We start from the raw sequence: 21027 nt of genomic DNA on the forward strand, positions 1-21027 counted from the left end.
AAAGTTATTTTCGACCCCCTACGGCAACGAATTAGGGATGGACACGAACTTGAGCTAAACTCGGCTCTGCTCGTTACGAGCCGAGCTCAACTTGTTACATTCGAGCCCGCCTGTGTTTTTTTCGAGTCGAGTTGCTCGTTTGAAGCTCGACTGAATTTATTTATAATGGATATATTAATTTTGCTGTGTATCAATTTGATATGTTTACCGTATAAAATGTGATACCATCTACACTTATGTGTGATGGAACCGAATTAGCCTGCTAAAATTCGATTAAATATTCCCGAATCCGAGCCTGGCGCGACGAAAAAGGTCAAGATTGCGCTTTGTTTCGTTTTCGTGGAACACGTGTTTTTTTTCTTCTCTGCTCTACATTGAAATGGGACATAATTTACAATAAAAGTGTCAAATATTACGCTATGCGAGGGGACTTAATGATCCATATCGACCGATGGCTCGGGGCACATTCGATATTAACATTTTTTTCGTCCAGGATTTGCCCACAAAGGGGAAATTTAGGCAGAAGTATGTGTGCTTTTGTTGAGACCAGAAGTAAATCTTTACGTTGCAAATAGTGAGTGCAGCTTCGACAATTACAAAGGTGATTTACTCATTTTATTTATCTCTACGTCTATTGCATCCATCTAATAATTATATGTAATGTACGTGTTCGATTATTTGCCAATTTAACTTTATTCTCGTACAGCATTGATTATTGCCATTTATAACACATTCTAGATACAAATTGCAGTTTTAATTATACTGTTCCCACTGAGAATTACCGACCGATTTACGTGTATTTATTTATAGGTATTTAGATACTGTATGTTCCCTTAGGGGCGGTATCCAATACAAGTTATGCAGAACTACATTTTAAATTATAATTGAATTTATTGCAGCACATTTCGCTTTTGTTCACCTGAATATGTTACTGTGTATTTACAGGGTGTCTCATCTGGGGGCGAGCGACGTACGTTAGGTGGTTGATTGTTACATATTGCACTTGGAATTGTGAATTAATTACTTGATGCTATTGTTTGCCACGACATGTTTCTTTGTGTTTGTTGTAATGTGAACCGGGTGATTATGATTATTAATATTTGGCTGGGTGACTTGTTTCGAATATGTACCTACTGTGCTATATTTGATACAGATATATAATCTCGATTTGACGTAGCAGAGGCTGGCTAAAGTTCAGAACTGACATACGCAGAGATATATATTTTATGTAGGTACTGTTTTTTTTGTGTCTTTGAAAAGAGCCATCCTGACGATATTGTTAATCAATCCGATTAGTCGATCCCTGACATGTAGTGACCGAATGTTGGTTTTGTGTCAGTCTTTGTTATGCCAGTGCAAATACGTCGACTGTCAACGCCTACATAAATTGTGTATATTTTGTTTATAATTTAGTATGCGTGCGAGTTTGCCGTTGGTTACTCGGTTATTTATGTTATGTCATGATTTGTCTTTTGATCGGTTATTGTCAGTACTCATGGTAGAGAGCCTGGAGTTCGGTAATTTATAACCCGGCATTTTAAGACTAGTGGGTTGGACTGGCCCTAGAGATGTATGAATGAAAGAGTTGGGGTCCCGCTAGTCGTACATGGGGCTGCCGGCTAAGCCCGGCCTCACTTGCGCAGGGATTCGCTAAAAGCGTGTGGCGTGTTCTTGTTGTGACCTTATGGTTGTGTTAAACAACTATATCCTTCCTATGTGAACGGCTCTTCTGAGAGGCCAACTCCTAGCGATTTCATACAATGTTGACATGTCATGACCAGAGCAACTAAAGACTACTAGGTGTGGGATCTGGACTGGCCATCCAATATCCAAACCTATTATTATGAATTCATTGTAATGTTTTAATGATTGTTTTTGTTATGTGTGTGTAATATACATTCTTTAGGAATTCCAGTGGAGCCTGGGATTCAACATTGTATTGCTGTACTTGACAACTTGCATTTGACAATTACAGACATCTAATTTTGCTATAAAATTCAATATTAATTTGTTGGCTGGGTTTTTCTTGGTCAGTTCTTTTTTTCCCAGCCTATTTTTATATTTGTACTCGGTGAACTACCATTTTCTAAATTTAATCTTGCAATGCAAATTATTTGGATTAAATCTCCGTTTTTAAAGAATGTACTTGTTTTATTTGTAATCCTTACTTGATCCTCACTCCGACAGGCAACACATATCTTGTAGCAACTCTTAAAAACGCAACGTAGTAAATGGTCCAATTATTTGGTTATTCAGGTTAGGTAGCTTTGTCTAGACGATCACGTGCCGTGGGGTTCAGTTAGTTTGGGAGGGAAAGTTTTGAAATTTAAATCTTGAGTTGCGCAGTCTCTCGGGGCTGGCCTGGGTAACATCACATATGTTTTTTAAATGGTGCGATGCAGACTCGGCGGCTGATAGTATTCTAGCAGCTTCATTCATTGCTCAATGCTTCATTGTATATGAAATGTTATTTATATAAATATACATTCGTTAATGCTTACAGATGAAATTGTAGCGGGTTTTTATTAAGGTTTTGTTTCTTGGGACACCCTTGAGGCTGGTCAAGTTACGTCCGTAAACAAATACAACCGTTGTATTGCATGTCGCCCCTTTATTGCAACTGTAGGTAACTTGTAGACGTGTTTCTTTATTCTGTTTGTCACATTTTCGACGCATGGTTTTCCTTTTCAGTTCGAATTTGTCTGCATTAGATTAGAGGGTTATTCTGTGTATCGTCTCAATTTTTCGATTCTTGCAAAAATCATTAAAAATGGATCGAGAGACTTTGATAGTGTGAGAGATGCGGACTATGTACATACACAAACTTTAAGTGAACCAATGAGCGATTGTGAAATTAGTGTCAGCGTAACCGAAGAAGTTCCGTGTCCGTCTAACGCTTCTAGTGCACAATCGAGTCATAGTCGAAGTAGTAAGTTTTCAATTTACTTTGACTTTCAAGTTATTTCACATAACATGAAATTAGCAATATGCACGTTATGTAGAGAAATTTAAAAAAAGCGGTATTTAAAGTAAAAACCTCTAGTACAACTAGCTTAAAGCGACATTTACAAAAACAACATAGACATAAATGTCAAAGACTATTCCCTAATAGTGCACCGACTCCTGTCCCTAGAAAGAGTACCATCCACAACTTTTTCCAATCTCAAAGTTTTTTAACAAAAGACGGTGTAGATCAAGCCACCCTTGTAAATTGGGTTGCGAAAAAATACCTTCCATTTTCATTCTTTGACGATGACGCCACAAGATTGTTTTTTCCTCAAATTCGCCTGGCTGGACACCACCACGACGCAAAGTCCTTAAAAAAATGATTTCGGATCGTATCTTTGATCTTAAGCGAAAGGTATTAATCGATTTTAAAACAAAACAAGTCGAACATTTCTTTTACCATAGATGGTTGGACGGCGATAAATGGTAAATCGTATTATGGCATCACAGGACATTATATCGACCAAAATTGGGAACTTCAGTCCATAGTCATCGATTTCGTTCCGTTTCGTGGAAAACATGCCGAGAAAGATATAGCAAAATTGTTTTTCGATACACTAAAAGAATATGGAATTGATTCAAAAATTCAGGGAATAACTGTTGATAACGCGGCAGCGAATACTCGTACTACTTTTATGAGCGAGCAAAAAAATCTACTTACCCAGCTTTGACAGAATAAATCATCACTTTCGATGCATGGCCCACGTTCTTAACCATGCTGTCCAGGATATGCTTCGCTCACTTAAGTTTTAATGTTGATGAAGGGGAAGAACAAATTGAAAGTGACGATAATGATGATGAGTTAAATGATATGATAGAATTAAACGAGATTCAGAAGATTCGTAGTGTTTTCAAAAAAAAAAGATCCGAGCAGCTAAGCAACAGACTGAAAAGTGCCTGCCAAACAGTAGGAGCTCCCTCAGAACTGTCACCTATTTTGGACACTCCAACCAGATGGAATTCCACATACGATATGTTGGTGGTGGCTATAAAACTAAGAAAAGGTCTTAGCTGTCTATGTGAAAGTGATCCTGACTTAAAATATTTTAAACTAAGTGAAGAACAATGGGCAGTGTTGGAAAGTGTGTGGAAATTTTTAAAAATGTTTAAGAAAGTTACAGAAATATTGGGTGGAAATAAATATGTTACTTTACCCTCAGTAATATAGTATGTATTTACATACTTCTAGACAAAATAGAAGCAGTAATCAAACGTTTGGATGAAAAGATCGATAGTACTGCCACAGATATCCAACTTTTGCGTGCTTTTCAAAATGCAAGAGATAAAATATTAAAACACTATCGCCTTACCAACTGGATATATTGTATAGTACTCATATTGGATCCTCAGCACAAGATTGAACTATTCGATAGGACCAGTTGGGGCAAGGATTTGAAAAATGAATCGTTAAATGTCTTCTACGTGCTTTATAAAACATATCAAGAAAAGCTGAAAGATAATGTATGCTTTTCACCAGATGGTTCTAAAGATACGGAATCTGAAGAAGAAGACGATTTTAATACATTTGAAATGTACCAAAAGCAAAAGGCCAAAGAAGGATGAGTCGTACTCGTCCGACAAGTTATCCACGTACATACCTATCTCTACCTCGATGCAACGGCCAAGAAGATATTTTGAAATGGTGGAAGAATCACAAGGAAAAATTTCCTGTGCCGAGTTTAACGGTTAAAGATGTGTCGTACTATGACATTACTTACTTCCCTAATTGACCTGCTTACCATTGTCTGACTAATGCAGGAAAGCATATTATTTCCTACACTTCGCTGATAGCTTCCAACAGCAAAAAAGTTTAATGCGGCAAGGATCTAAATATATATATACAAATTAACTAATATCCAATTATCACCTATACCAATTCTACCCTTAATAATATTGGCAATCTGTTTCTTTGCGTACCAGCATCCATGTGTAGTTGTAAAGTGTTAACTAAGTCTATACACGCACGTTTACTTAATCTAAAGTTTTTTATAAACTCCCAATCGGAAATTGTAAAAGGGTCTTGGGCATCCCGAACCATTCTACGAAAAAGTCTTACACGATTCCTTTCTTCATCTACCTCCATTTGATCAACGATGAGAAAGTTTATTAATCCAAACGCCATAGAACTAACGTTTATTTTAAGAAGTCTACACTATAGCTAACGATAAAAGACGGGAAGCACAAGATAAATACTCGACGAAAATTAATTAAAATTATGAATAAACAAAATTTAAAAGCAAGGTTATGAAATGTAGCCAAACCAAAATACCATACCAACCACTAAAACATTCAGTACAAACTTTAAAAACCTAAACTTCCTATAACACCCTAAAAGTAGAATTTTGGTGTCATGGCGACGTCGAAATTCTAATGTCGACCGTCGAAACGAGTTAGAATATTTCCAAATGTAACATTGTTACATACACTCGTAAATGTACCTACCATCTCTTTAACTATAAATTAAATAACGAGCCGCTATCACGCATAGATCTGATTAAAGACCTTGGGATTTATTTTGATTCCAAGTTGTCATTTAATTCTCATATTAGTAAAATAACTAGTGACGCAATGAGATTGGTTGGATTTGTATTTAGGAATTGCAAGAGTTTCACTGATGTCAATACCATTAGAGCATTATACTTTGCCTTAATAAGAAGTAAACTTGAATATGCTTCTCTAATATGGTGCCCCTTTTACAAAGTGCACAAACTGGCTCTAGAGTCTGTGCAAAGAAAAATCTGCAAATATATTTATTATAAACTTCGCATGGCTCATACCCTACAGCGCATTGTGATCACAACGAGTTACTATATTAGCCACTGATATTACTTCACTAGAGCAAAGAAGAATTAAAATGGGAATGTCGTTTCTCTATAACTTAGTACATGATACAATCGACTCCCCTGAGCTGCTTCAGTACCTCAATTTTTTCGTCCCCCGTTATGGTTATCGGGGTAATGACACCTTCTATCTACCTTTTTCGAAGTCAAACTTACTTAAGAAGTTTCCGCTCTATAATGTATGTAACAACTGTAATATGTATTCGAATAGGTATGACATCTTACATTTGTCAAAGAATCAGTTTTTGAATTGTTTATTCATGTAACTTATTATGTATTACCATAGAGTTAGTCTTACTTTGAATTACTTTTCATGCGCGTTATTTCTTTTTGTTTGTTTGTTTGTTTGTTACTTTCATTGTTACTGTTCTACTTTCTCGAATTATTATAAGTTTAACTTTTTCCATTTGTCCTCTAATTGGATCTTTTATGTATCTGTTGGGCAAATATATATTATTATTATTATTATTATTATTAATCAATTCATGCAAAAAGTAAAATTCTTCTTTGGTCATTCTGAAATACATTTGCAGGCGGCTTGGATGTCCATTCAATAATTCGTGGACTAATTGTCGAAATTCGATGATTTATGTGGTGAATCCAAACACTGCGCTGTATTCCATTAGCCACTGTAAAAGCAGCCACGTTTTCTATATCCTCTTCCCCGTCTGAAGAACTTGACGAATAAGAATCTCTACTTCGCTTCATCGCTACTAATGACTAAATGCAAATCTTAAATTGCAACGACAGCTACCGCGCGTCGACACCGTGAGCGCACACAAGTGTGTCTCCTAGCGTGACATCGCACGCAAGGTATGCTTTAGGTGATAGCAAGTGAGCTCACGTGACGTCACAGTAATGTGTTTCCGCCTTTACTCTATGATGGTATGTCTTAGACCATATAGTACATAGACTACTAATTGTAAGGCTCTCTAAATGAGCTCTACTAATTGTAACTAAAATATGGTCAAGGACATCGCCTGGGTATGCGAGTTTCAGGGTAAACGAGTCTCTCCGAAGTTGTCCGATTAGACACGATTTGAGACTGTCAACCTATAAATTAACAAACGTCAATTAATTAATCGCTTAGATATGCCAAAAAAGCAAACCTATTCTTATTTGCGGACTTATAGAAGATAATCAAGAGTATTTAAAGCTTCCCGTACTACGTGGTTACTATAAAAGCTACTCTTTACGCGATCCGAGTGGTGTTTACACGACTAGATTTTACCTGAGATTCACATACCCACGACTACGGTGCCCTCTCTCCGTGGCCACCCATTTTGTATTGAAAGCATAGGGCTAATAGCAGTCCATGTACTATATGGTCTAAGTGGTATGTAGTCTTCGCAGGGCCGGTTTTAGGCGTAAGCGGTGTAACCCCCCGTTTACGTCGCAAACAGGAAAGGGCGAAAAAATTACTCAGGTTTAATGACTGACGGACCGATGACGTAAAAATCCGTACACGGAAGGCATGTTTGTAGGTAAGTAGCAAACGCGTTATCCCTTCGGAAAACTCTGTAGCATTTTTGTACAACTTTGCTTTTCAAAAAATGCGAGAACACCGTTTTAAAGCTACAAATCTGAATTGGAATTAGCGGGACATTGACTGATAGCGTTGTTCACTCAACGCTGATAGGCGGTACGAAGTTTGTGAGCTGCTAGTAAGAAATGTTTTAAATATGGAACCTTTATACAGGCTGTTAATTAATGTCATGCGTATATTTCAGGGGGCGATAGTACTTATCAAAATAAGAAAAAATAGTATATTATATACCGCGGGACTGAAGTAGTACTTTTAATCCCGAAGGTAAAGTTTATGGCCCGACCGCAGGGAAAGGCCATAATTTACCTGAGGGATTAAGACCACTACTTCAGTCGCAAGGTATATACGATATTTCTCGTACTTCCGAAACTGAAACACTTAATATGTATGGAGTTAGAGAACGCGTTCTTTCAAAAAATCGCTGCTTAAAGTTACCATAGGAACGTTGCGCTTGCAAATTTTTTGTTACCATAGCATAGGGTTTGTCGTACCAACGCTATGCTATGGTAACAAAAATAATTTGCTTAACTGTCATTCCTAGTGTCATAATTTTGGTGGTGGGTGACAAAGGTGTATTTGATATTGATAAAAAGCAGCCAAACTAGGTAATGAATTGATACCACCGAAATCCAAAAAACTATATGAGCAGCAGTACGATGCGTTTAAGAAGTAGTGCCGCATACAAAATGTGGAACAACCTACTGAAATTGCCTTGTTAGTAATTTCATCCTTCCGGGATTTTCGTCCAAATTTAATCCCGGCGGGACAAAAAGTGACACTTCAGTACTTGTCATAATGGAGTGAACTTGTCACTTTAGTCTCGGAAGTACGAAAATGTTTTAAATATGGAACCTTTATACAGGCTGTTAATTAATGTCATGCGTATATTTCAGGGGGCGATAGTACTCATCAAAATAAGAAAAAAATGTAATTATATGCATGGTCTAAAAGGAGTCGTTTTCGTTGTACAGAGTGACAAAGAAAAAGCAACACCGCGACCAACTATTTTCATACTTTATTGTAGACATTCTACAAAATAATTGATGTATCAAATTTGAAACAATTATCCCAGAACATAAGAGAGACCACGTAAAATACAAGAGAAAACTGGAAACTTTTTCACCCTGATATAACGATAATGACGCCCTTTCGTTCGTGTAATAGACTAATAGTATTAGAGAGTTGTCGCAACCTGGCGTATAATGTACAATATTTTATTTGTTACTCATTTCTTCGCATTAATTCTGGCCAATGAAATAATAATAATAATAATAACAGCACTAGAGGCTCACAAAATACCGTAATGTCTCCAAAAATAATCCAAGCAACAACACAAATACAACCTCTAGAACAAAGAAACACCATAAATACAAGTAACGCAACATGCACTACAAAGACAGGTCCACCCAATAAAGTTACACGTCCTAGCACAGTTAAAAAACACAAAACTCCTTCTTCACAGAAACACACCACATTATCACAACCCACTCGTATACAACCCAAACGCAAAGCCAAAGAAACACTTACACAATAAACTCTATTTAATAAAAGTACAGGAATTATTATAATGATATTACTGTTTTGTTTTCTTCTTTCCTGATAGCGTTGACTATAATTGTGGCTATTAATAGCTATGTTGGTAAGTATGAATTACATACTATCCCTAGATTTCCAATAACCCTACATAACTTCACCAGACACAGACACCAGACACTAATCGTTACTTGATTTTAATCCGTGCGATTAGTTAACCAGGCTAGACCTGAGTTCTCACAAGAAACACCGACAATAATAATACATACATAATAATAATAATAGATACATACACTCATCATCACATTCAGAAGGCAGTCATACTCAAAACCTGCAGCATCACCAGAACTTTCCTCAGAAGTAACTAGCCAGACTTGACAATAGTCCGTTTGACTAGGATTAGAACCGGCAAGACCGAGAAAATCAAAAAAAAAAATAATAATAATAATAATGTGTCTTTATTAGAATGGTATAGTAGAGTGGCATTTAGGTATTATTATAACCATGTAATTAACAAGTTTACTCGTTAATCTAATGAGGCGAAGTTCAGATGCTTTGGTACAAAGAAACCGCGCATCTGCTCTTCCACTTTACCTTTTTCTTTTTCTTTTACTTTTTCCTTTAGATTACATTACTTAAAGATAACGATAGTGGAAAATTATAGTTATAGTAGGTGGATGAATAAACAAAAAATAAAATTTAAATAAAAAATAAAAACATTATGTCTTACGCTAAATGAACCAAAAATCAATATAAGGAAATCAGATATAAATGATGGATGTGTACAAAAAGAAATCAAACAGGAGATGTAATATCGTACAATTTATATCAAAGAGGATGACATTAATATAAAAAAAAAATGAATTAAAGACTCATGTTTTGTCTATCCAGTGTAATTTTAAATAATTTAGTTTTAAATGAAACCATCCCAAGCATTTTAACATCAGTAGGCAGAAGATTGTATATTTTTGCAACGTTATAAACATACGATCGTTCGAAAAACTTGATTCGATGGAGAGGTGGAGTAATTAGTTGATGTAATCTAATGTTAGAGCTAAATTGAATCTTCTCGTACAGATACCTAGGCATACAATTGGTAATAATACTATGAAATAGAGTGGCAGAGTGCAGGTATCTCCTGTTTCCCATATTTAGCCAGCCGACTTCTTTTATCTTGTGAGATATGCGTTCATATTTTTTTACACCAAAAATTAAACCTAGGCACGAATTTTGAATTTTTTGTATTCTGTCAGTATCACTCCTGTCAAGGCAATTAAGGACCATACACAGAGTCGCAGTAATTAAAATTAGATAAAACTAAGGACTCGCACAATAGCACCTTTAGATGATAGCTTAAAGACTGCCGATGGTTAAAAATTAACTTTAAATTGCCAAACGCTCTACGACTAATGGCGGTAATGTGAATTATGAAATTACTAGATTACTAACTTGTAACTTTTTTACAGGTCAGCTGTCAGTTTTACAAGTCAGTAGCGTTTAAACATGACGTTTACTCGTTTGCATTTTGTCTTGTTAATCAACGTTTACAACTGAGTAACGAATAAAAATATAATAACAATCCCATTTGTTGCGCGCTTAATAGACCACACTGTATATTGCTGCTTCCGCTATCATTGGAATAACTTCAGTCAAATGAATATCGTTGCAGAACCATAGACATAATTGCAGAACTAACCAACTTTTGTATCATGACCAGACACCATAGAATAGAACAGATCGTACCAAGTTCACAAATGAAAAAGCAGCTACGGGAATCGAGAGTAAATTACGGAAATCTATGTAACTTCTCTAATTAAAACTGTAATACAAATTATATTGCATTTTTCGTGTAAATATCACATATCGTTATCGATTACTTTTTATTAATCGCGCTTTTTTTGACATAACCCCCAAATTTTAGTTTAAGGCGCGTCGATTGGTAAATATTGAATTTCCCTAAAGAAGAACGCCACAAACAAATGGTCTAAAATACTGGCAAATTTTCGTCACGGCAATGTTTGGTTTCTAACATTTTTATTTTATACAAATTTTCAAGGACGATAAACTATTGGTATTCAGAGAAAAAAAGAGGTTACTTTTAATTTAGAGCGTCCGCCGTTCGTAGTCGCTTACATTACCTAATAAAGTAAATGCAGTTGTGATGGAGGTGAGTTTAAAGATCTCTGTTTCTGGCGGTCAAATGTTTCTGTTTTTAGCTCTTCGGGAACTTTCTCTTAATCGCGACTGTTTAGTCAAAATTGCAAGATGAATACCTCCAAAGGTGCCGCGGCAAAGGTGGATCGTTCTAGACGTCAATCGACCGGTAGCACTCCTAAAACTATACTGTTTCGTAAATACGCAGCACAAGGTACTACATGCTTGGAGGCGGCGATTAATAACATGGTCGCTAGAGTAAAACTTGAACGTCTCGATTTTAGCGGTAAATATCGTAACAGTTAGCATACCTTACTTGGTCAAAGTTTCACCGTTTAAAATCTGTAGTGTTACTATTGATGTATGAATGAAGGTATGCAAGGTTAAGGTTATGTCTGCGATAATGGTATTTTTGAATTTGTTAGTTCACTAAATTGTGATAAATGTTTCCTAGGTAAGGTAAGTAAACGAAAAATTGAAAGTGCATAGCAAGTTTGCTTGTTTAACGGAGTTCGGTTGGTGTGTGAATGCTAATTATATGATAATAAATGATATCACTTTACCCCCTGATAAAAAGAATTATTACTTTTATGTTACGGTGCTACAATCAGAGTTTCAGGTAAATTTTACCAGAAAAACGAGATCGTCAAGATAAATTTCCAATTAATGACGACGAAAAGGTGTAAACATCATAACAGTGTTTTAAACCCAATTAAAATGCTAAAAAAACTACTTCACTGTTCACGTAATGTGCTAATTTTTCTTGGCAAATTTTTTTGGTTTTGTTGGTGTACAAATTCACCCCTTGATGTTGTGTAACCATTGTTGACATATATCTTGGCGTACTTTAATGCAAATAACTGGAACGATTACGTTTACATCATATAGAGAGGTTCACTTTTTTTATGGCAATTCTCCGCGATCTTCAATATTTTCGAAGTCCTAGTGAAGTTACTCTGGATTAAACTTATAACCAATTAAGTAGTAAATTATAAGAACAGATTCATACAGGCAATACTTAGTGCAGAGGGTTGCCATATAATTGATATGCCATTATACCAGGAAGTCTGTAATTGGTCGATTGTTTCTAAATGGTGGAGAAAAATCTATTAACAATGGTTTATAACCTTGAAATGAGATATACAGGGTACTCCATTAGAGTGCTGTAAAATGGAGATAGGGTGCTCCATAAGAGTACTATACAATGGCTCCAGTGGCGTAGCTTAGGGAGGGAAGGGCAGTGGGGCGCGGCGCTCTGGGCAGCAGCGTTGTACCTTCCATAATATCCCAGGCCACCTTTAAAGAAAGCTAAAAGTAGGAAGCCATAAAACAAAGATATATTCCCTGACAGTTTTGTCAAAAGCATGTGCCAAGGGATTTAATTAAATTCAAAAACACTTTCACGACTTATTTATTTATGCACATTCTACATTGTTAAAAGTGCCCACCAAGGTGCCTACCAAGGAATTTAAAAAATCGCTTTTGAAATTCTTGCGTTCCTAGGTTCGACTTCAGCAGCAGTGTATATTCTTTTTCAGCTCATTTAAAAAAAAATTGAAAAATATGCCATTTTCAGTCTGTACATTTGTCTCGAGGGGCTGACCCACGAACTTATAAATTAAGATGAACTGCTGATCAAACAGTTGCATAGCGGTAGAAATGGCCCTAGCATGGGCGCCGCCATGATGTGCACATTTTAGTTATTTTCTAGGGGAATTTTCCTAGTGCTCAAGTTTTGAGACTATTGCAGCCTTGGAAAATGACATGTGTCACAGTAATTTATTTAGACAACGTGAGATTAATGCTTGTTTATTAGTTGATTTGAATTTCGCGCTAAGTGAGTGCACATCATGGCGGCCCCCATGTAGGTGTCATTTGTTAATTCAGCATTAGCAGTCCATCTTAATTTATAAGTTCGTGGGTTGACCACTGGGCAAATGTGATGTACAGTCCCGAGGAAATGATGAGCAAATGTTGGCCAAATGTAGTAAATGATGAGGAAATTTATCAAATATTGAAGAAATGTAGCGAATGTTCAGGGAATGTGGCAAATGTTTAAGAAATGTAGTAAATGTTTAATTAAATATGACATATCAATGCGAGTATCAATGATTTGTAAATATAAAGATAAATGTATACCAGGCGCTTTCATTTCCTGAAAATTATGCAAAGAAAGTGTTTTAACATTCGTTCATGTAGTGCAGTCATAAATAATGTGGCCAAGCAAGGTCATGGTGTTCTATTATACACCATGAGCAAGGTGGATTCATAACGGTGGCGGCACTCCGACTGTTTTATACAGGGTCATTCTTGACGAGCGTTAGTTAGAAAGATATGGAGAACCCTTGAAAATGACACTAAACTGATAAATCCTTTAAGGGTTTTGGCACATGATGAATTGAACTAAAATATTTTCAAGATAGCGCCACTTCCGCAAATACCGGAAGTAGCAATCAATTTTGTTATTTTAAATAGGGACCCCCTATTTTTTCTACATTTTCGGATTCTACGTCAAATTTGGAGTACAACGAGTTGGTCCTTTACTCCAAGGGCTTCGTCGATTAATTAAGAAATGCTGTGATCAGTTACCTTAAGATTAATGCCCCCCTCCCTCTCACATTTTTTTTCTTCACTGTTGTTTTCCTTTTTCCAGGACCTTTAATTTGATACAAAATGTCAGAGGCTGTTTCAAACGGTTTCCGAGATATTCCATGTTTTAGTCACTTCTTGTAGCAAATTGATTAAAAAAAATTAATAGATTTTTAAAATTACCCCTGCAAATTCCTTTTTTGACATAAAAACTTGAATATCTTTATTCTTTAAATATTTTAGCTATCATAGTATAAACTATATTAGTGTCGTCAAACATACTATAAACTAGTTACTAGTGGATCTACTAATAGAGCAATTTACACGTATAAATAAAATAATATGAGGTTAAGTTAAAATACAGTAAAATAGACAAAATATCACAGAATATTAGAACACCATTACATCAGTAAGTAGAAACTCTTCAAAAGTGTAAAAAGCGGTAATCTTAAGGTAACTAATCACAACATTTCTTAATTAATCAATTTATCGACGAAGCCCTTGGAGTAAAGGGTCAACTCGAATCCGAAAATGTAGAAAAAATAGGGAAATAACAAAGTTGATGGCTACTTCCGGTATTTGCGGAAATGGCGCCATCTTAAAAATATTTTAGTTCAATTCATCATGTGCCAAAACCCTTATCAGTTTAGTATCATTTTCAAAGGTTCTCCATATCTTTCTAACTGACAGTCGTTAAGAATGACCCTGTATAGGAAGCGCGTGTACCAAATCTGCCCTCGTATGCTTATTGCCTACCCTCCAGTCGTAGGCTGGTTTTACTATGGAGTCATATGGGAGGTACATCGGTTTTCTGTTTATATGATCATTAATAAGATGATTCTGAAGTTGTAACTCATACAATGTGTTGATGTACCTACCCATTGATTACACAGGATAACACGATTTTTGACTTTGATAAGAGAATATGAAATTTTGATACATTTGTTGATAGTTAGACAAAAATAAATATATAAGGCCTGAAAAAGTTTGCTTTTGTATCCAGGAGAGCCGTTGACCAGTATTTTAGAAAATCCAGAATTGAAATTTTTATTTATCGATAAATCGAAACAAATGTAATTTTATGAAACCTTTATCAACTTTTACTATCATATCAAATTTAAAATAGTAAGTAAAAAAAATTTAGTAGTGAATCCTATTACTCTTTTTTCCGTGTTCATAAGTACTTTCTCTCACTAAACCCAAAAACAAAATATAGTCCCCCATCACACTTTCGTTGTATTTATCATGATAATGTTGTTCAAAGTTCATAATATCTTGATAACAACGTTCTACTCATTTTTCTGAGTACGTCCTCATATAATAAATAATAATAAAAATAATCATACAGGGTGACAATTTGAAAACTTACCACCCCCCCATATCTTAGTAGACAAACCAGATATTTTAAAAAATCAAAATCCGTTTCGGTAATTCGGAGGGGGAATCACAATGACATACTTGGCGACGCACACCCCCTGCGCCCCAGCTACCCCAACTTTTAAATCTTAAATAGTGACCCCCCATGTATGATACGTCGTTGGAAAGCTCTGAAAAAATGCTTTCCAACCATACCAAATAGCATTCAATTAGATTAGTAATTATCGTGCAAATCAAAAAATAAACTAATAAGATACATTTTCTAAAGTTGGCTTTCATTTCAAAAAATGTTCAAAATGGTTTCCGTTATTGGTAAGACCGTATTACTATGCGATCAAAAATGAGTTGCTGTCGAGTCGCCCTTTCAAATTTTGTTTACTTGGAAAATGTTATTTAACTTGAACTTCCAAAGCCGACTCGACAGCAACTCATTTTTGACCGCCAGTTATAATCTATTCTCAAACGAACCTTTTTAAATGTTGGTTTTGCAATATTTTGACATTCTTGAATTATTGTCTGTCGTAGTTCGTCTATGTTCGCCGGTTGTGTTTTAATTACTACAGATTTCAAATGTATCATACTAGTTTATTTTTTGATTTACACGATAATTACTAACCTAAATGTAATGCTATTATGGTTGGAAAGCATTTTTTCAGAGCTTTCCAACGACGTATCACACATGGGGGGTCACTATTTAAGATTTAAAAGTTGGGGTGGCTGGGGCGCAGGGGGTTGGAAAGGGTGCGTCGCCAACTATGTCATTGTGATTCGCCCCCGAATTACCGAAACGGATTTTGATTTTTTAAATATCTCGTTTATTTACTAAGATATGGGGGGTGGTAAGTTTTCAAAGTGCCACCCTGTATGTATTTTTTTTTGCAAAAAATCGTTACCTTCTTTTGGTCTTTTGCAGTTACTACAAGCAACATGTGTAGCCCAGGAGGTGTCTAGATTCTGAATGGGGTAGTTAAAAGGCTTTTTACAGGCATTTAAAAAAATGTTGTCTTTCATACTTTAATAAATATACCTCGAAATATACCATAGACCACATAGGTATATAAAAATATGCATCAGCATCATATTTCCACTTTTTTGACCACATTTTAACCTCTATGAGTCTTCTAGAAAATATTCAATTGTTGTTTATCACTTAAGTGATATCATATTTCAATTACCAAATGACCCGCGCAAATCTTGTACATATATTTACTCGTAAATGTATGTAGTACCTCAATGATGAGCAAATCTAGAAAATTTCTGGAAAATTTATAGTGAATGTAGCAAATGTCTGGCAAATGTAGCAAATGTTGAGCAAATGTGGAAAATGGCAAATGTGGTGTACACAATTTTGCGCAGTGGTCAGCCCCTCGATTTGTCTTTATCCTAGGGTGTGTTATTCATTTGCTGCATGGGTCATATAATATAGGTATCAAAGGAAAGCTTATAATGTCACGAGGTGAACCTTTACCTTTCAACCTTCTAGGCCCTATAGCAACTGCTCTGAAGATGGAGAAAGGTATTTTCGCACGATTAAGGGGTTGTGTGCGAGTGCACCATCCTGTTGAAACTAACAGTTCCTAACTTTTTTTGTGGGTGACATATATCGTTGTATTCGTAATAAAAATGCTGCTCAATACAGTATGTACATTTTTTACGGGCAAAAAATATAGGTAATGATTTCTCCATAACGAAACGTTGTATTGAAAATCTCTACAGTGTCTCATAGAGCTCAAAAGGTGGCAATGAGAAAGTGTTGTTTATTTATATCTTCGGAAGTAATTGGAATTTTTTGGTTTCTGGTAGGTAATGAATGGTTAATTCCGCAACTTTTCCCTAATTTGGCCATTTTCGTATTTCCTATGGTTTCCAAGGTCCTTATCTTGGACACATCAGTGTATACTTATCTTCAAAACTGAAATTTTAATTACAATAAAATAAAGGGAAACATTCGTTTCAATAAAGTCCAATCATTGTAAGCAACTGTTTGCACTAGAAATCCGATTTTCGATAAATTTGTTGCTTGAGATATGTTGTCAAAAACCCCTCGATATGTAGTTGTATTGCACAGAGCCAACCTTTCCTATGTGATATTCCGCACTTCCAAATTTTTTTTTAGTTTTTTGAAAACCATAGCTGCGCAGATTTTCATTTTGGTTGTCTTTTTACAAAAACCGTTCATTTTAAATATATACGGGGTGCGACCTTAGACTATACAGTACATGAACTGCTATTAGCACCATGCTTTCAATACCAATCGGATCGCGTAAAGAGCAACTTCTAAGCTAACGCATCGTATGGGAAGCTTTAAATACGCGCCATCATCTTCTATACACCCACAAATAAGAATAGATTGGCTTTTTTGGCATATCCAAGGCGATTAATAAATTAACGTTTGTTAATTTAAAGGTTGGCAGTCTCAAATCGTGTCTCATCGGACAACTTCGCACAGACTCGTTTGACCCTGAAACTCACATACTCAGGCGACGTCCTTGACCGTACATGAGTTGCAATTAGCAGTCCATGTACTGTATCGTCTAAGTCTAAGGGTGCGACACGGGAACCTATCGTATTTCAATTTCATCCAATGGTCGTGGAGTAATAATTTTTAAACGAAAAGATGCAGAATTCAATCACATTTTATTTATTTTAAAAAGTTAAAACCAAATCACGTTGTTTAAAAATTACATCGCATAAACGACCACCCTTGTTTTTCACAAAATTCTGGATTGGTTTTTTAAACATTTTTCATTATATCATGGGAAATTTTCCACTTCAATATTGGCCTCAAGTTTCTCCAAGGTCCGTGGTTTATTCACATACACCTTTGACTTGAGATAAACTCATATAAAGGTGTAAGATAAGTCGGTAGAGCGCGGCGGTCAGGCTAAATCACAGATGCGCGAGATGATCCGCTCTTGAAAATGTTTCCATGGTTCAGTGGCGGTGTGGCATGTCGCTCCGTCTTGCTGAAACCAGCTAGACAACATTGTATGCTTTTTCCACAGCGATCGCCATTAACAGTTCCATTAATGAAGAAAAGACCAACAACGCGAAACGAAACCACCGTCAGATTCGTTGAGTGAATAATGCGCGGGTTCTCGTCACTCAAGTACTGCATGTTTTGTGTATTCATATCCCCATGTAGGGCAAAAATGAGCCTCGTCTCTAAACAAAACTTTGTCTAACGAAAACTCGCCATCACTGTACATCCAGTACGCGTTCACAAAAGGTTAATCTAGTGGCGTGATTGGTGGTCAACAATAGTTGAGTCATTCTTGTAGGTATAGAAGTGTAGGTCTTCATGAAGGATTCGTTGTACTGATCGTTTGTTTAATTTTAAGCTGGTCACATATTTTCTAAGATCGTCGCGGACTTGTGTTCAAGACAATGCGCACACGTTCGATATTTTCAGGTCTTGGCACTGTTCGGGAGGTCCTACTCAATCAGACAGCATGATTCTCATTCACATGCTCTCTCAGTTCTGAAATTGCATTAGTGGCAACCATACTAAGAAGGCCTGAGGGTTTTCTCTTTTTATTTTAGCTTGACTTTTAACAAATATTTTATGCCCCTATATAAAACAAAAAAAAAACCCACCCATATCACAAGCCGATAACAAAAATCGTAATTGAATCTTCCTGAGAGTTAAAATATACAAGTGGTACATAACCAGTGGAAAAATTCCACCCTATCTAACCACACATAGACGTATCTATGTAACTACGTACACAATCTGAATCTTCAAGATTCTCTAAATTGTCCTGCACCCTGCATAATAATCATTAACCTCTAATGACTAACAAGTGGTAAAATCAATCCTGTAGTTACGAGATGCTCACATTACGCTATGTATTGCGCGTAAACAAAGTTACCCTTAAGTACAACCCTTGCTTGTCTACTAACACATTTACAATTATTGCGTAATTTTAGACAAAAGCCCTGCCAATTCAAATTTGTAATTTCAAATGCCTAATAAATCGACCGCAAATCAAACAAAAGCAATTAATGAACACGCAATACTAATTAAAAAGAAAAAAATAAAAGACTAAGTTATCTAGATTCGTGAACCGAAAGCTACCTACTTCTGCCGCCTCGACAAAAATTTACTTTATAAAAAGCCCTACATGTGCAATATAATCACACCTAAATGAGACAAACATAATTGCTTTTCTATTTACAACTGTCATAAGAATATTAAATTAGTTATAATTTTCAGGTCTTTTGGCCAATCAGAGACCACCAAAACGAAAATGGAATTATCAAATGGAGACGAATGGAAAAAGAATCCGTATGATAGAAGGTTCAAGAAAATTTAAAATGGGAATGAATTCAATGCAACGGTTTAGAAGTAGACATCATTTCAACGGAGACAAACGACAAATTTTGCTTTCCGGTTCGAGAGTAAGAAGACCGAATCCGAAGTTTCACGATTTCATTACATCATCTCCTTCGCGAATAAATTCTGGTAATCAAGATAAACTAACGCAGGAAGCACCGGATTCGCCGACAGTTAAATCGAAAACGAAAGTCTTTAAGGCGGCTCCACTTATTCCCGAGCAAGATCCGTTAGAGCTGATGAATCTTAACTTTACAGAACCTACAGATGACGATGTTGTACGATCATTTCTGCCAGTCATTGACCCGCCGAAAGTGATTTATGATTTTGAATCGGCAACCGATACAGATGAGGGTTTGACCGATCACGTTTCAGCACAAGAATCCCCACAAACACCCCCACTGATACCCAAAGAAAGAAACACAAAGACAGTTACTAAAAACGTTAAACCGGTCCAACCTAAGAAGATTGTTACATCGAAATCAAATAATTTCGACACATCACTCATGCCTCCAACTCAATTAGCGGCTAACACTCCAATAATTCTTGCACCTCACACAGTGACCCCTGTTATAATCCCGCAACTGGTTAATACAAATTCGGTTCCGATAATAATTGCAACTAATTTCATGTCGTCGCCTTCCAAAACTCCTCCTTCTAGAAAGGAGACTTCGGAATCTGTACAATCCAAAACTGGCATTCACAAGAAGCAGCCGAATCAACCGTCTGTGAAAACATACTCTGACAAAAAGAGTGTCAAAAAGAACGCCTTCTTAGAAGAACTCAAGCAAGTCGCGCGGGTGTCATTCAAATTGGGATTACCAGAAAAGAAGAACGCGAAGAAAACTGTTGCGGTAGATTCTCAGAAGAAAAAAGAGACGGTTTCGAGATACTATCTTGTTGAAAGTGAGGGTGTGCCGAATAGAACTAAAACGAAAGGAAGCAATGTTGACTTTAATAAATTAGTGCGGACCTTAAAGTCGGTAAAGCTGCCAGCTGCGAATTGGAAAATTCGAATTGTGGTTTCACGTTCACAGACGATTACGGAAGTTACATTCACAAACAAAGAGGTCAACGAAAGATGTGTTAAGTTCTCCCGATTCTTTACAGGATACGTTATAACGTTTGGTAAATCTGTTGTTAAATTAATTGGAGCACCAAATAAAATATTATCGTATAATGACGTGACCGCATTGCTAGATATTGTTCATAATTTATCTTTAAGTGATCCAGTTTTACAGTACGTTGCAGATAAGGATAAATAATATAGTTTGGTTTCTTTGTCGTAGTTTTGTATTTTATAAAATGTACATAAGATATGTAAATAAATTTTAGTTATACAACAGAATTGTAGTTTTTTCTCCATTTGACAAATTATAAATCAAATTAATATTAATTAACCTAAAAATTAATAAATCAAGTTATTTTTACCTGTTGGAAAAAGTATACAATGATATTTATTAAGAAGTAGACATAGGTTTTCCCCTAGGTCTACTTTTAACCTCAAACAAAATCCGTTCATGTTATGGATGCAATATCCGACTTCATTGAAAAACAATATTTTATGGGCCATAACTAACATAAACTATTAGGTCAGAAAGTTGAGAAAAATTTACCAAGCTTTTGTTAAAATTATTTGTCGATAT

The 21027-nt window shown here is 35.9% G+C and overlaps 1 protein-coding gene across 2 annotated transcripts; it reads left to right on the forward strand.

Moving 5' to 3' along the window:
• The first annotated feature begins 10738 nt into the window (after positions 1–10738).
• Positions 10739–20726, forward strand: LOC116168593. 2 transcript variants are annotated; one of them, XM_031484515.1, is made up of 3 exons: positions 10739–11092; positions 11142–11293; positions 19262–20726. In XM_031484515.1, exons 2-3 carry the CDS (start codon positions 11191–11193, stop codon positions 20644–20646), a joined length of 1488 nt encoding a protein of 495 aa, XP_031340375.1. In that variant the 5' UTR covers positions 10739–11092; positions 11142–11190; the 3' UTR covers positions 20647–20726. The 2 variants fall into 2 exon arrangements, with proteins under 2 accessions (XP_031340375.1, XP_031340374.1); XM_031484514.1 differs by having other exon boundaries at positions 10743–11092; positions 11142–11365.
• Positions 20727–21027: the final 301 nt, after the last annotated feature.

The sequence above is a fragment of the Photinus pyralis genome, unplaced genomic scaffold (assembly GCF_008802855.1).
Source record: "Photinus pyralis isolate 1611_PpyrPB1 unplaced genomic scaffold, Ppyr1.3 Ppyr1.4_LG4, whole genome shotgun sequence".
Lineage (NCBI taxonomy): Eukaryota > Metazoa > Arthropoda > Insecta > Coleoptera > Lampyridae > Photinus > Photinus pyralis.